Source organism: Trachemys scripta, chromosome 16 (assembly GCF_013100865.1).
Source record: "Trachemys scripta elegans isolate TJP31775 chromosome 16, CAS_Tse_1.0, whole genome shotgun sequence".
Taxonomy (NCBI): Eukaryota; Metazoa; Chordata; order Testudines; family Emydidae; genus Trachemys; species Trachemys scripta.
Window position 1 is genome coordinate 7857454 of NC_048313.1, and position 13301 is coordinate 7870754.

General features: G+C 57.4%; 1 protein-coding gene across 1 annotated transcript; it reads left to right on the forward strand.

Annotated features, from left to right (window-relative positions):
• The first annotated feature begins 6075 nt into the window (after positions 1-6075).
• On the forward strand, positions 6076-12970 carry LOC117888577 (egl nine homolog 2-like). Its single transcript, XM_034792112.1, has 4 exons — positions 6076-6189; positions 7070-7185; positions 12270-12337; positions 12608-12970. The coding sequence occupies exons 1-4, from the start codon at positions 6076-6078 to the stop codon at positions 12655-12657; spliced, it is 348 nt and encodes a 115-aa protein (XP_034648003.1). The 3' UTR covers positions 12658-12970.
• The last annotated feature ends 331 nt before the right edge of the window (positions 12971-13301 follow it).

Here is a 13301-nt window from a genome sequence, read left to right on the forward strand (position 1 = left end):
TGAGAACAGGCACCCGCAGTGGGCAGTTCCAGCTTCCCCCTTCGCCCGGCCCTGGGGCCCTGCGCTGGGCAAAGCAGCCCAGAGACTCCCCTTAGCCCCCCGGGTCATGGCACAGAGGGAAAATGCCCCACAGCTCCGGAGCCGGATTTCGGCTCTCAGTTTCAGCGGCGTCAATCCGAATCAGGCTGGCTGCCGGAGTGGAGTCACTCCAGATTTACATGTGGTGCAGGGTGGGGGCCGGAGCATCCTGCCGCCCGGCCGATGGGCAGACAGGAGCCAATGTGTCTACGGGAATAAAACAACCCCAGGAGCGGAACCCGTTTGCTTCCAGGCCGGAGCCGTCTCCCCTGGGAGCAGGTTATCCCCTCGCTTCACACTTGCTCGCACCTGTGAGGCAGCAGGGGCTGGTCACTGGGGCGATCCCCGTGTGTGTGACTGTGGTAACGACTGGGAGGTGCTCAGAGCTGGGGGCCAGCCAAGGGCTCTGGGGGAGTCTGATCTTGGGGTGGGGGGGGCACTCGTTGGAAAGGGGGCAGGGAATTTGCACCCCTGAGCACCTGGATTTTGCAGGCAGTTGCAGAATGGGCGCCCAGCTAAGTTTAGGAGCATGTGGTCGTGTGTGTGTGTGTGTGTTTGGGGGGGCGGAGCTCCCCTGGAAAATCCAGCATGGGAGTGACGCTCCATCACCTGCCACTGCCCCTTAGCACCAGGCCTCAGATCGCAGGTGGATCCCGGGCAGATTAGCAGTTGTGATCAGGGCGTTGGGCCCCTGACTGCATCTAATGGCCATGGGCTGGGTAATGACAGTGACAGATGCCTATATAAGGCTGATGCCTCATGTCCTTGTCTTCAATCCTGCTTCTTACCTCTTGTCACGTCTGTCTCTGCTGTGGGCCCCCTCAGGGAGTCCACTCGCTCTGGACCCCTGGGGCCTCCACCCCCAAAGGGGTTGATGCAACCCTGTTCTCTAGCCCGGAGTGACTCTCAGCCAGCATGAAACAGGAGGATTTATTGAGAGTTGAACACAGCACAGGAACCTCTCTGACCCTCAGGCCTGGCCTCCCTCAGCCCAGCACACCCCAGTCTCTCTGCATCCAGGTGGGCTCTGCCTGCTCCCCCCCTCCAGCCCAGAGGCCCCCTGCTCCCAGCTGAGCATCTGAGATCCCCGGCCCCAGGCCCCGCCTCTGTCCATTGTCTTCCCTCCAGGTAAACAGGGTCGTAAACCGGGGCCTCCTCTCCTGCTTCTCCCTCTGGCTGGAACCGGCTGGTTAGATCACTGGGTCCTCACTCTGCAGCCCATTGTCCTCCCACTGGCCAGAACCGGCTGCGACTTCTGAGCTGGGCCTCCGGGTCACCAGGTCACCGGTTGCTGGGGTATCCATCCTCCCGGCCACCGGCTGGGTCCCCACGTCCTCTCTCCGGTCCTCTGCAAAACACACTCCCTCTCCCCTCCCCTCGTTAAACCAGTAACACCCAGGGAAACTGAGTCCCACCCCCTCCGCATGCAAACCATTGAAACTCCACAGAAAACAAGAAAACCCCCCACTTCGTCACACCTCTGGAGGGACTTTGCTACAAACGGAAGCTCTGAACAAAGGACTGAATGACCCATCCCAGCTGGGGATGTTCCAGAGACTTGATTTGAACCTGCAGTTTATTCCATCACTGCTGCAAGCCTGAACCAAGAACTTTGCCATTACTGTATGTAATTGATTCCATGTAACCAATTCTAACTCTCATCTCTATCTTTTTCCTTTTATGAATAAACCTTTCGATTTTAGATTCTAAAGGATTGGCAGTAGCGTGATTTGTGGGTAAGGTCTGACTTGTCTATTGACCTGGGTCTGGGGCTTGGTCTTGTGGGATCAGCAGAACCTTTTTTCTTTTACTGGGGTGTTGGTTTTCATAACCATTTGTCCCCATAACGAGTGGCACTGGTGGTGATACTGGGAAACTGGAGTATCTCAGGGAATTGCTTGTGTGACTTGTGGTTAGCCAGTGGGGTGAGACCAAAGTCCTCTTAGTCTGGCTGGTTTGGTTTGCCTTAGAGGTGGAGAAATCCCAGCCGTGGGCTGTAACCGCCCTGTTTGAGCAATTTGTCCTGAATTGGCACTTTCAGTTGGGTCCCTCCAGAACCGCATCGTCACACCTCAGTATACACCTGCCACTGCACTCCAGTCTCCTCAAAAGGTTCCAGAGGCCCTGTAAGTGTAGCCAGGATTTTCGTTTCAGTTTGCACAGTCAGTGCAAACAAGCCGGTTCTCACCCCCCTCCAGCAGCAAACACGGTTTGTTTGGTTTTTTTGTACCTTAACTTCTACTTCCTTCTGTAGCTGGGGCAGCACAGAGACCCCCACCCTCGTCGCCACCTTGTTAAATCCTTGGGGGGCAGCAGGTTTAGGAAGAAATCACGGGAGACACAGAGAGCTGAAAACCTGGGAGCCGCCATTTATTCCCACGCTCAGAACTGACCAACAGCCAGCCCAAACTGGCTGGGCTATCCCCTAATAATCTAACTCAGTTGCTACGGCAACACAAGGTTCTATTACTGCGACAACCAAATACACAACAGGGTCTACTGTGTTAGAGTAGGGGAACTGGGGAGCCAGGACTCCTGGGTTCTCTGGGAGGGGAGTGGGATTTAGTGGGTTAATGCAGCCGGGGGCTGGGAGCCAGGACTCCTGGGTTCTGTCCCTGGCTCTGTTGCTGACTCACCGTGTGACTTTAAGGACAGCCCTTCCCCTCCCAGTGCCTCAGTTTCCCCCGAGGCCCAGCCCCGGTCCTGGCCCCACTGCTCTAGGCTGCCCTGGCCCTTTTAATCCTTTGTTCTGGGCTGACAGTTCTAACCCTAGTGGTGGGGTGAGGGCTGCACTGGTCCCATGGGACCCTGGAGACCGGAGCCCCCTCCACGACCCCTGCCCCTCCCCCTGCCTGAGGGACCTCCCTGGGGTAGGGGATGAGACCTGACAAACTCATCTCGGCCCAGTCAGCCAATGGGGCAGGGCTCCCAAGGAGGGGAAGGTCCCCAGGCCAGCCAATCCCTAGCCCTGGGGCTGGATCGGGGCCGGTGCCCCCCAGAGGGGAAAGGCCCCATGCCCCATTCCCCTCCCCCCCCACCAGCCAGCCCCCAGCTCCGGGGCTGGTGCCCCCCAGAGGGAAACCCCCTCCACCCTGCTGGAAAAAGTTCCTCGGGGGTCACTGACCCCTTCTCAGCCCCCCCCCCGCTATCCCCTTCCCAGGCCCCGTCCCTCCCTCCTGGCCTGGCAGAGGCGAGAGGCCCTGGGTAGCCCGGCCTGGCATGGTGCCCCGTGGTGGTGACAGGCTGGGGGCTGGGTGGCATGGGAGGAGGTTGGGCTGGTGAATTAGCCCCCCCTCGGCCCCAGTTCTGTCTCACGTCCCCTCTGCGTGGGGCTGGGAACCCTGGGCTGCTCCGGGGGGGGTGGTGAATTAGAGACCCACCCAGGGGTGTCGTTGACAGAAGCCCCCCCCCACTTTCCCCTATGCCGGGGCGGCCTCTGGGCTGCGTCAGGTGCTGTAGCAGCCCGGAGTCCCTGGTGACGGGCATCTACTGCCCCCTCCCCCACGGCCAGCGGCTGGGAAAGGGGGAACAAAGGGGGGCTACTTCCAGCGATCCCCCCCGCCTGCCTTTGTGGTCCCTTGACTCAGCTGCAGACTGAGGGGTCTCTCCCGTGGGACAGATGGAGCTGGTGGCTGCCCCAGGGGCTGGGGAGCTGTGGGGGATTAGTCATGCCCTGGGGGCTGGGGAGTGGGCTCTGGCCTGTCCCACCATGGCTGTGCTGTCCTGTCCTCGGGGGGGTGGGGGGGTCCTGCCCTGGGGGTGCAGAGCGTCGAGACTTCGGTGTCTCCTGCCTGCACCAGTCCCCCCCGCAAACATGTGAATGTTTACGTAGGGCCTACCCCAGAGCCGTGCTCTCCTGCCCCCACCACCTCTGGGCTCCGTGGTCAATGCCCGAGGACGGCAGTCGGGGGGAGGCTGCGGGAAAGGAGCGGGGTGGTGGTGGCGGGAGATGAGTTGCCGACAGATTTGGGGGGCTGGGGCCAGTGGGCTCCCGACTCTGCAGCAGGTGCTGGCGCATGAAGGGTTAAGGGGTGTGTTCCCCCTCGCTGTGCTGACACTCCCCCAGTGGGTACTCGGGAGGGGGCGCCAGCCCTTTGACAAGCTCCCGGGGGGCCCAACAACTTTGTCCACCCCCACCCCAACTCTGGCACTAGGACTCCTGGGTTCTCTCCCCAGCGCTGGGAGGGGGCTGGGAGCCAGGACTCCTGGCTTCTATTGTAGAACTGATGAATAAAATTGTTTGTAATTGTTCACTTTATTAATATAACTTCATAGTTTCAAGTAAAGTTTTATGAATGAAACAACATTCATTCATAAAACCGCTTACCCCAATAACTGGCAAATTGACAATTAAGATTCTTGTTAAGAGCCACAGCGTTCAGCCAGTTGCCCTTGTAAGTTTCACTATCGATCCAACTGCTGCTTAAATCACTGAGACTTGCACTGTTTCAGTATTGGAACTTCTGTTCACCATTTATTACACTTGCCCACAGTGTAACTTCTGTTCACTGTTTGCCATCCATTACACTTGTCTATATTGTAACTTCTGTTCACTGTTTGCCGTATTGTAATTCAAACCCCATTTTAAAACGCTGACTCCGTTTTGTAAGGGCTTGCTGCAACCTTCATTTTTGCAAACCCTGCTGTAATCTGATTAGGTCACTTTAGATGCGTAAATAAGGTATGTCTGGATGATGGAATCAACCTCCAGCCCCAGCCTGTCCTGATGAAATAAAGTTCAAACACCAAGGGCTGAAGATGCAGACAAGAGTCCTGACAAAGTGAGAAGAGCCCACCCTAAAAAGAAAAGAACAAAGGTGCAATAGAAGGAAGATCAAAGCCGGGTCCGAGGCTGAAAGTCATGTCTGCAATTGACGGTTGATCAATCACACCGAACCCGGAGGCAGCGCGACACAGCAAGACCTATAGACTCTGGATTCAAACTAAAGCCTACAAAAAGGATGGGTGAGATGGAAAACTTTGGAGGGTAACGTTCTGCTGCCAACATGGGAGGGCAGACCCAGCCCTTCCTCGTGCCCGGCTTTCCTGGCCAGTTGCCGCCACAAGCTATGATCCCAAGCGGCGAAATCAAGCTATGGAGTCAAGCTACGTTCAGGACTGGTAACTATGCAGCAGCTGCAGAACATCTGATGGGTGTGTGTGTGTGGATAGGTATTAGGTATTCGTCATTGGTCATAAATCAAATTGTGGTAGCATAATAAATGTGGCATCTTTGTCTTGCCCCCTGTGACGGGGTCGGCTTACCCCGCACCAGCCCAGACAGGGCTAAGCCCCAGTGATTGACAGCGGAAGTCCCACCTCCCTGGCAAGACTGGGCATGCTCCAAGTGCTCTAGTAGTATAAAGGGAGGGGGAGACCAGCTCATTCTGGGGGAGAGGTTGCAGGGGATGGACCTGCCTGGGAAGCTCCTGCAATGGGCCAGCCACAACCTCTGACGGTGCTGGGAATTGAGGCCGTCCACAGCCCGCCTGCACCCCGGTGACTGGAGGAAACCCTGGAGACGACCAGCCCTGCCAAATGCAGAGGACCTGACGTCTCATGGGAAACCCCAACGCAGACACCGGTAGGAAGTGACCCAGGGGTGGTGATGGAGTGGTACCTCCTGCCTGGGGAAACTCAGTGTGTTTTGGTAGGACCCCCCAGCTGCTGAGTCAGTGGCAAGGTGCTACGCCACTGTTAGGGCCCTGGGTTGGGGCCTGGTGGAGTCAGGTGGGCCCAGGCCCCCTTACTGGGGCTGCCACACCCCATAAGGGGTGTTCCAGTGCTATAGCCTCTGGCCATTAGGTCATGCTGCCCTGCACTGAAGGGCTGCTTTACGGACTGTGACCGACAGCCCATGCTGCCCTGACCCCGGGGGTGTGCATCTCCCCCCCCAAAAAACAATCCTGTGTAGTTTTGTCTGCATAACACTATTCCTGCCTCAGCCAGGAGGGGAGCGTCAGCGGGTCGGGGTCTCTGTTCCTGCCCCCCCAGGCCATGGTGGCGTGTTACCCTGGGAACGGGCAGGGGTATGGCGACAGGCAGTACCTGACCTGCATCTATTACCTCAACCGGGGCTGGGACAGCCAGGTATGTGGGGGGGTGCCCTGCGTCCCCCCCAGCTGTGCATGGAACCCGCCCTGCTCTGCTCTGCAGGGTAAGACCCCTCCCCCCCCAGTCCCATGGCAACAGTTGGGCAGGAGATATGCTGGTAAATATCTTGGGATGGCGCCCTGGGGTGTGCTTTTCTTTTGAGGAGGGGGATCTGGGTTAGAAAATTGGTCAGGAAGCTGTCTAGTGGTTAGAGCAGGGGGGCTGGGAGCCAGGACTCCTGGATTCTGTCCCCGGCTCTGGGAGGGGAGTGGGGGCTGGTGGTTAGAGCAGGGGGGGCTGGGGGCCAGGACTCCTGGGTTCTCTCCTTGGCTCTGGGAGGGGAGTGGGGCCTGGTGGTTAGAAGTGGGGGAGAGGGGGGGCTGCATACCAATCCACTGTCTCAATATGTCGGTGCCTCTCTCTGTGCCTCAGTTTCCCTGGTGTACCTGTCTCCTGAGTCAGCCCAGCCCTCATGGCCTGGGGGCCCAGGGAACAGTCACAGGCCCAGTGCACTCCGGCCCCGCTCCCTCATCTCTCCCCCTGCCCTGGAGCTGGGATCAGGGCCCTTGTGCCAGCCCCACACACTGGGGAGACCCCTGGGGTGGTGGGGTGGGGGGGGTTATCAAGGGGCAGATACTGCCCCAGAGGGGCCCACACGGGGCTGAGGACTGTGCCCTCAGTTTCTCTCAGCCCCTGGGGAGCAGGGATGGGGCGAGGGGGAATCATTGTCCAGTTATTCGCCCCCACCCCATGAATCACCTCTTTCCATGGGGCATGCAGGGTTTAACCCCTTGGGCGCTGGCAGGGCATGTGCCCAGGTGCTGGGAGCCGGGCGGGCTGGTGGCTGAGGTGTCCATGTGGTTGTCACCTGCCCCGGTCCATGGGGGGGGGCCTGCAGATCTACCCCGAGGGGCGTCCCGTGGTGGCCAATATCAAGCCCCTCTTTGACCGGCTGCTGATTTTCTGGTCGGACCGACTCAACCCCCACGAGGTGAAGCCGGCCTATGCCACTAGGCACCTGCCGCCCCGCTGGGGGGAGCTGGGAACGGGGGGGCTGTCTCAGATGCAGCACCGTCCAGGGCAGGCCTGTGCTTGGGGGAGAGGGGGAGGGCAGGGTGGTGGCTGATTTGCATACAATTTGAATACCTCCAATGTTCGTCCAATCCCTGCATCTGATTGATTGGGCTTGTCTTAGCCTTGGTCCCCACTACGAGTTTAGGTTGAATTTAGCAGTGTTAGGTCGATTTAACCCTGCACCCTTCCACACGACAAAGCCATTTTTGTCGACTTAAAGGGTTCTTAAAATCGATTTCAGTACTCTTCCCCAGCTACGGGATTAGCACTGAAATCGACCTTCCTGGGTCGAATTTGGCGTAGTGTGGACGCAATTCGATGGTATTGGCCTCCGGGAGCTATCCCAGAGTGCTCCATTGTGACCGCTCTGGACAGCGCTCTCAACTCAGATGCACTGGCCAGGTACACAGGAAAAGGCCTGCAAACTTCTGAATTTCATTTCCTCTTTGGCCAGCATGGCGAGGTGATCAGCACAGGTGACCATGGACTCCCAGAATCACAAAGGAGCTCCAGCATGGACTGAATGGGAGGTACTGATCTGATCGCTATACGGGGAGAGGAATCCGTGCTATCCGAACTCCGTTCCAAAAGACGAAATGCCGGAATATTTGAAAAAATCTCCAAGGGCATGAAGGACAGAAGCTATAACAGGGACCCGCAGCAGTGCCGCGTGAAGCTTACCAAAGAACCAGTGAGGGAAACGGCTGCTCTGGGTCAGACCCCCAGACATGCTGCTTCTATGATGAGCTGCATGCCATTCTAGGGGGTGCCCCTACCACTACCCCACCCCTGTGCAAGGCGGGAGTCTCATGCAACCAGGATGAGGATTTTGGGGACAAGGAATATGATGAGGAGGTGGAGGTAGTGCACAGCAGGCATGAGGAGAAAGCGTTCTCCCCGACAGCCAGGAACTGTTTATCACCCTGAAGCCAATACCCTCCCAACCCTCACAAGGCGGCTCCTGGACCTTGAAGGAAGAGAAGGCCCTTCTGGTGAGTTACCTTTGTAAATATAATACATGGTTTAAAAGTAAGCACGTTTAATGATTGATTTGCCCTGAAGACTTGGGTTGTATTTGTGGCCAGTAAAGCTACTGGAATGCAGTCAAGTAACATCTGTTCTTTACCTTTCTGTGTTGTCCTCAGGAGAGTGATATCATTCAGGGTCACCTGGTTGAAATACGGTGATTTTATTACGGGGACATTCAGAGGTGGCCGTTCCTGCTGGGCTGTTTGCCTGTGGCTGAACAGAAATTATCTTCACTGTGCGCCACGCAGTGGGGGGAGTGGTGAAGCAATCATCCCAGAGAATTGTGTGTGTGTGTGGGATTTAATTGGGTTTGTGCTGCACGTTAACCCGAAAACCGCAGCCCCTCCTTTTAAATGGCCAACCCAACGGGTGCTTGGTATGGGAAAGGAGGGTGCTGCTGTTTGAAACCATTCCCACGTGTTATGAAGGTTAAAGAAGCCAAAAGACTGTGGCTTACCATGGCTGCCTGCAAGCTGAATTCTGTTGCCCGGCCCTGCGTGTGTGATCTCTCACCAAACTGGCAAGCCCTCAATATAAGAGGCAAAATGTGACATTGTACCGAAAACACACGTGCTATGTAATGTTAACAGCTTGGTTCACCGTGAAAGAATCTACCCATTGTTCTCTAAAATGTGTCTTTTTAAATACTAGTCACCCATTTTTTTTCCTCCTGCAGCTGCAAATGTTTCAATGCTCCCCCTATCCTCTCCATCCCAGAGGCTAGTGCAGATAAGAAGGCAAAAAAACCACACTCATGATGAAATGTTCTCCGAGCTCATGCAGTCCTCCCGCACTGAAAGAGCCCAGCAGAATGTGTGGAGGCAGACAATGTCAGAGTCCAGGAAAGCAGAAAATGAACGTGAGGACAGGAGGGACGCATGAGAGGACAGGTGGCGGGAGCAAGATGAGAGGTGGTGGCATTGTGATGAGAGGAGGCAGGATGCAATGCTGACGCCCAAGAACGCAGGAGGGAGGGGGCTCCAGGTACCCAACCACTCCACCCCAGAGGATTGCCCAAGCAACAGAAAGCTGGCCTTCAATAAATTTTGAAGTGCAGTGTGGCCTTGACCTTCCATCCTCTCCTCCTCCACCACCCCACGCGGGCTACCTTGGGAGTTATCCCCCTATTTGTGTCACAAATTAATAAAGAATGCATGAATTTGAAACAACAATGACTTTATTGCCTCTCAAGCGGTGGTCGAAGGGGGGAGGGGAGGGCAGTTGGCTTACAGGGAAGTAGAGTGGGAACAAGGGGATGGGCTTTCATCAAGGAGAAACCAACAGAACTTTCACACCGTAGCCTGGCCAGTCATGAAACTGGTTTTCAAAGCTTCGCAGCAGGGCACGCTGCACATCAGAGCTCTTCTAACGGCCCTGGTGTCTGGCCGCACGTAATCAGCGGCCAGGCAATTTGCCTCAACCTCCCACCCCGCCATAAACGTCTGCCCCTTACTCTCACAGAGATTGTGGAGCACTCAGCAAGCGGCAATAACAATTGGAATATTGGTTTCGCTGAGGTCTATCCGAGTCAGTAAACTGCGCCAGCGCGCTTTTAAACATCCAAATGCACATTCTACCACCATTCTGCACTTGCTCAGCCTGTAGTTGAACAGCTACTGACTCCTATCCAGGCTGCCTGTGTACGGCTTCATGAGCCATGGCATTAAGGGGTAGGCTGGGTCCCCAAGAATCACGATAGGCATGTCAACATTCCGAATGGTAATTTTCTGGTCTGGAAAGTAAGTCCCTTGCTCCACTGATCACACAGACCAGAGTTCCTGAAGACGCGAGCATCATGTACCTTTCCTGGCCATCCCACGTCGATGTTGGTGAAACGTCCCTTGTGATCCACCAGTGCTTGCAGCACCATTGAAAAGTACCCCTTGCGGTTTATGTACTGGCTGCCCTGGTGCTCCGGCACCAAGATAGGGATATGGATTCCATCTATCGCCCCACCACAGTTAGGGAATCCCATTACAGCAAAGCCATCCACTATGGCCTACATATTTCCCAGAGTCACTACCCTTGATAGCAGCAGCTCTGTGATCACTTTGGCTACTTGGATCACAGCAGCCCCCATCGTAGATTTGCCCACTCTAAATTGATTCCTGACTGACCGGTAGCTGTCTGGCGTTGCAAGCTTCCACAGGGCTATCGCCACTCGCTTCTCAACTGTGAGGGCTGCTCTCATCCTGGTATTCTGGTGCTTCAGGGCAGGGGAAAGCAAGTCACAAAGTTCCATGAAAGTGCCCTTACGCATGCAAAAGTTTCGCAGGCACTGGGAATCATCCCAGACCCGCAACACTATGCGGTCCCACCAGTCTGTGCTTGTCTCCCACGCCCAGAATTGGCGTTCCACCGCATGAGCCTGCCCCATTACCACCAGGATGTCCACATTGCTGGGGCCCGTGCTTTGAGAGAAGTCTCTGTCCATGTCCTCATCACTGCGCTGCCGTCGCATCCTTGCCTGCTTTTGCAGGTTCTGGTTCCGCATATACTGCAGGATAATGCGCGAGGGGTTACAGTGCTCATAACTGCTGCGGTGATCTGAGCGGGCTCCATGCTTGCCGCGGTGTGGCGTCTGCAGGAGAGCTGACTGGCAGAGGAAGCGGTAGTTGGAAGACCAGTTTTGCAGACCTACTGCACTGGGTGCTGCCAGGACACAACAGCGGCGGTGTCCGTTAGCTGAGCTGAGCGGGCTGCACGCTTGCCGTGGCATGGCGAGACAAGAGCAGGAGAGCAGAGTGGCAGTGGAAGCGGTGGTTGGAGGATGATGGTTAGCATCCTACTGCACCATCTGCTGAAAGCGGTATGGCACCCGCACGGAAAAAAGGCACGAAACGATTGTTGCTTTCAGGGAGGGAGGGGCGACTGACGACACGTACCCAAAACCACCCGCGACCATGTGTTTGCCCCGTCAGGCATTGGGAACTCAACCCAGAATTCCAGTGGGCGGCGGGACCTGTGGGATAGCTACCCACAGTGCACCGCTCTGTAAGTTGACGCTAGCCTCGGTACTGTGGATGCACTCCGCTGACTTAATGTGCTTAGTGGGGACACACACAATCGACTGTATCAAATCAATTTCCTAAAAATCAACTTCTATTAAATTGACCTAATTTCCTACTGTAGACATACCCAAAGGGTGAGAGCTTGGGGGGCGGGTGGGGGCTGGGAGCCAGGACTCCTGGGTTCTCTCCCTGGCACTGGGAGGGGAGTGGGGGCTAGTGGTTAGAGCAGGGGAGCTGGGAGTCAGGACTCCTGGGTTCTTTCCCAGCTCTGGGAGGGGAGTGGGGTCTGGTGGTGTCGCGGAGTGTGGGGGAGTCAGGGCCCTGCACCCCTCTTCCTGAGATTCACTGTGACTCTCAACCAGCCAGTAAAGCAGAAGATTTATTTAAGGACAGGAACACGGTCTCAAGCAGAGCGTGTAGGTACGACCAGACCCCCCTCAATTAGGTCCCTCTGGGAGGTTCAGGGAGCTTAGACCCCAGCTTGGGGTTCCCTGCGCTGCACCACCCAGCCCCCCTTGGAAGGTCAGAGCCATCTCTGCCTCCCAGCCATCTCACCACCCAGCTTCCAACACTCTCCCTTCAGCGACCCCTCCCACAGCCTTTGTTCAGTTTCCCGGGCCAAGGTGTCACCTGGCCTCCAACCCCTTCCTGGGTTCTCATGTTACATGCTCAGGTATTCTCCTTCGGGCAGACTCCCATCCCCCAACGCGGACTATCCTAGCCACACTCCCCACTCAGCATTCACAGACCACAGTAAGAACAGTCCCAGTTCGTCACGGGTGGTTAGAGTGCAAACGGGGATGGGGAGGAGCTGAGAGCTGGTTCTTTTCCTGGCTCTGGGCCAACCATGGTTTGGGGTTCAGGCTGTGGGGGTAATGGGGGGCCATTTGCTGCCCCAGGTAGAACAGCCCCACCCCCGGGGATCTCTGCCATAGTCCCTAACAGGCCACCTCCATCTGTGCGTCTTTGTGTCCGTCCACCCAGGTATGCCATCACCCTCTGGTATTTCGACGCCAAGGAGCGTGCGGAAGCCAAAGGCAAATACCATCTGGGTAAGTGGGTTACAGCGCAGCTAGACCATGTCCCCCATCCCTGACCCCCTCAAGCCAGCCCCCTGCCCTGGGGCAGATCAGGTCTGGTGCCCTCTAGAGGGGACAGCTCCCCCCATACCTGAGCCCCTGAGCCAACCAGTCCCTGCCCTGCGGCCAGGTGGGAGCCGGTGCCCCCTAGAGGGGACCGGCCCTGTGCCCCATTCCCTGTCCCCTGAGCTGGGGACTGGCCGGTGCCCATTCCCTGAGCCTGTCTCTCTCTTTCGGCCTCAGGGGAGAAGGGGATGCAGGTGCCCATATCCCAGGTGAGTGGCACCAGCTGACGGCCTGCTGGATGCCGGAGTCCAGACGGATGCGGAGACAGCCGGGGGGCCTGGCCCTGAGCTACTTTGTGCTGCAAGTCGCCTGTGTTTGGTTTGCCCATTTCATGCCCCCTGCTGCTGCCCCCCGCCATGGCTCCTGACGCTGCCAGCAGTCTGGGGAGCTGCCCGGGGAGCCCCCCAACACGCTGTCCCCCAGGCTGAGCATCGGAGGGGGGACATTGCACTAGGGGGGACGCCGGGGCCCCTGGGCAGGGCTGGGGGGGGTGTCGGGACGGCCGGCAGATCAGGGACACTGGGGCTGTCTGGGGTTCTAGGTGTGCGTGTGGGGGTGGTGGCTGGCAGAGGGGACCCCATGTTTTGGGGGGGGGCTGACCCCTGCCTTGTGCTGGGAGGGGCTTGGTGAGGGGCCAGCATGGGCAAGGGGGGACCTCATCTTAGCCCTCCAGCCCCCCGCCTGTGCGCTGCCTGGGGGCAGCCAGGGAACCTCCCTGGTTTCGGATGGGTGCAGGGGGCTCGGACTCTGCCAAGGACGGGGGGAGGGACTGACCCCTCAGGGTGGATTGTGGGGGGCAGACCCACAGCTTCCTGCTCATTTCACCCCACGAGAGAGACAGACACTGCGGGGGGCGGAGAGCGACTCCCCC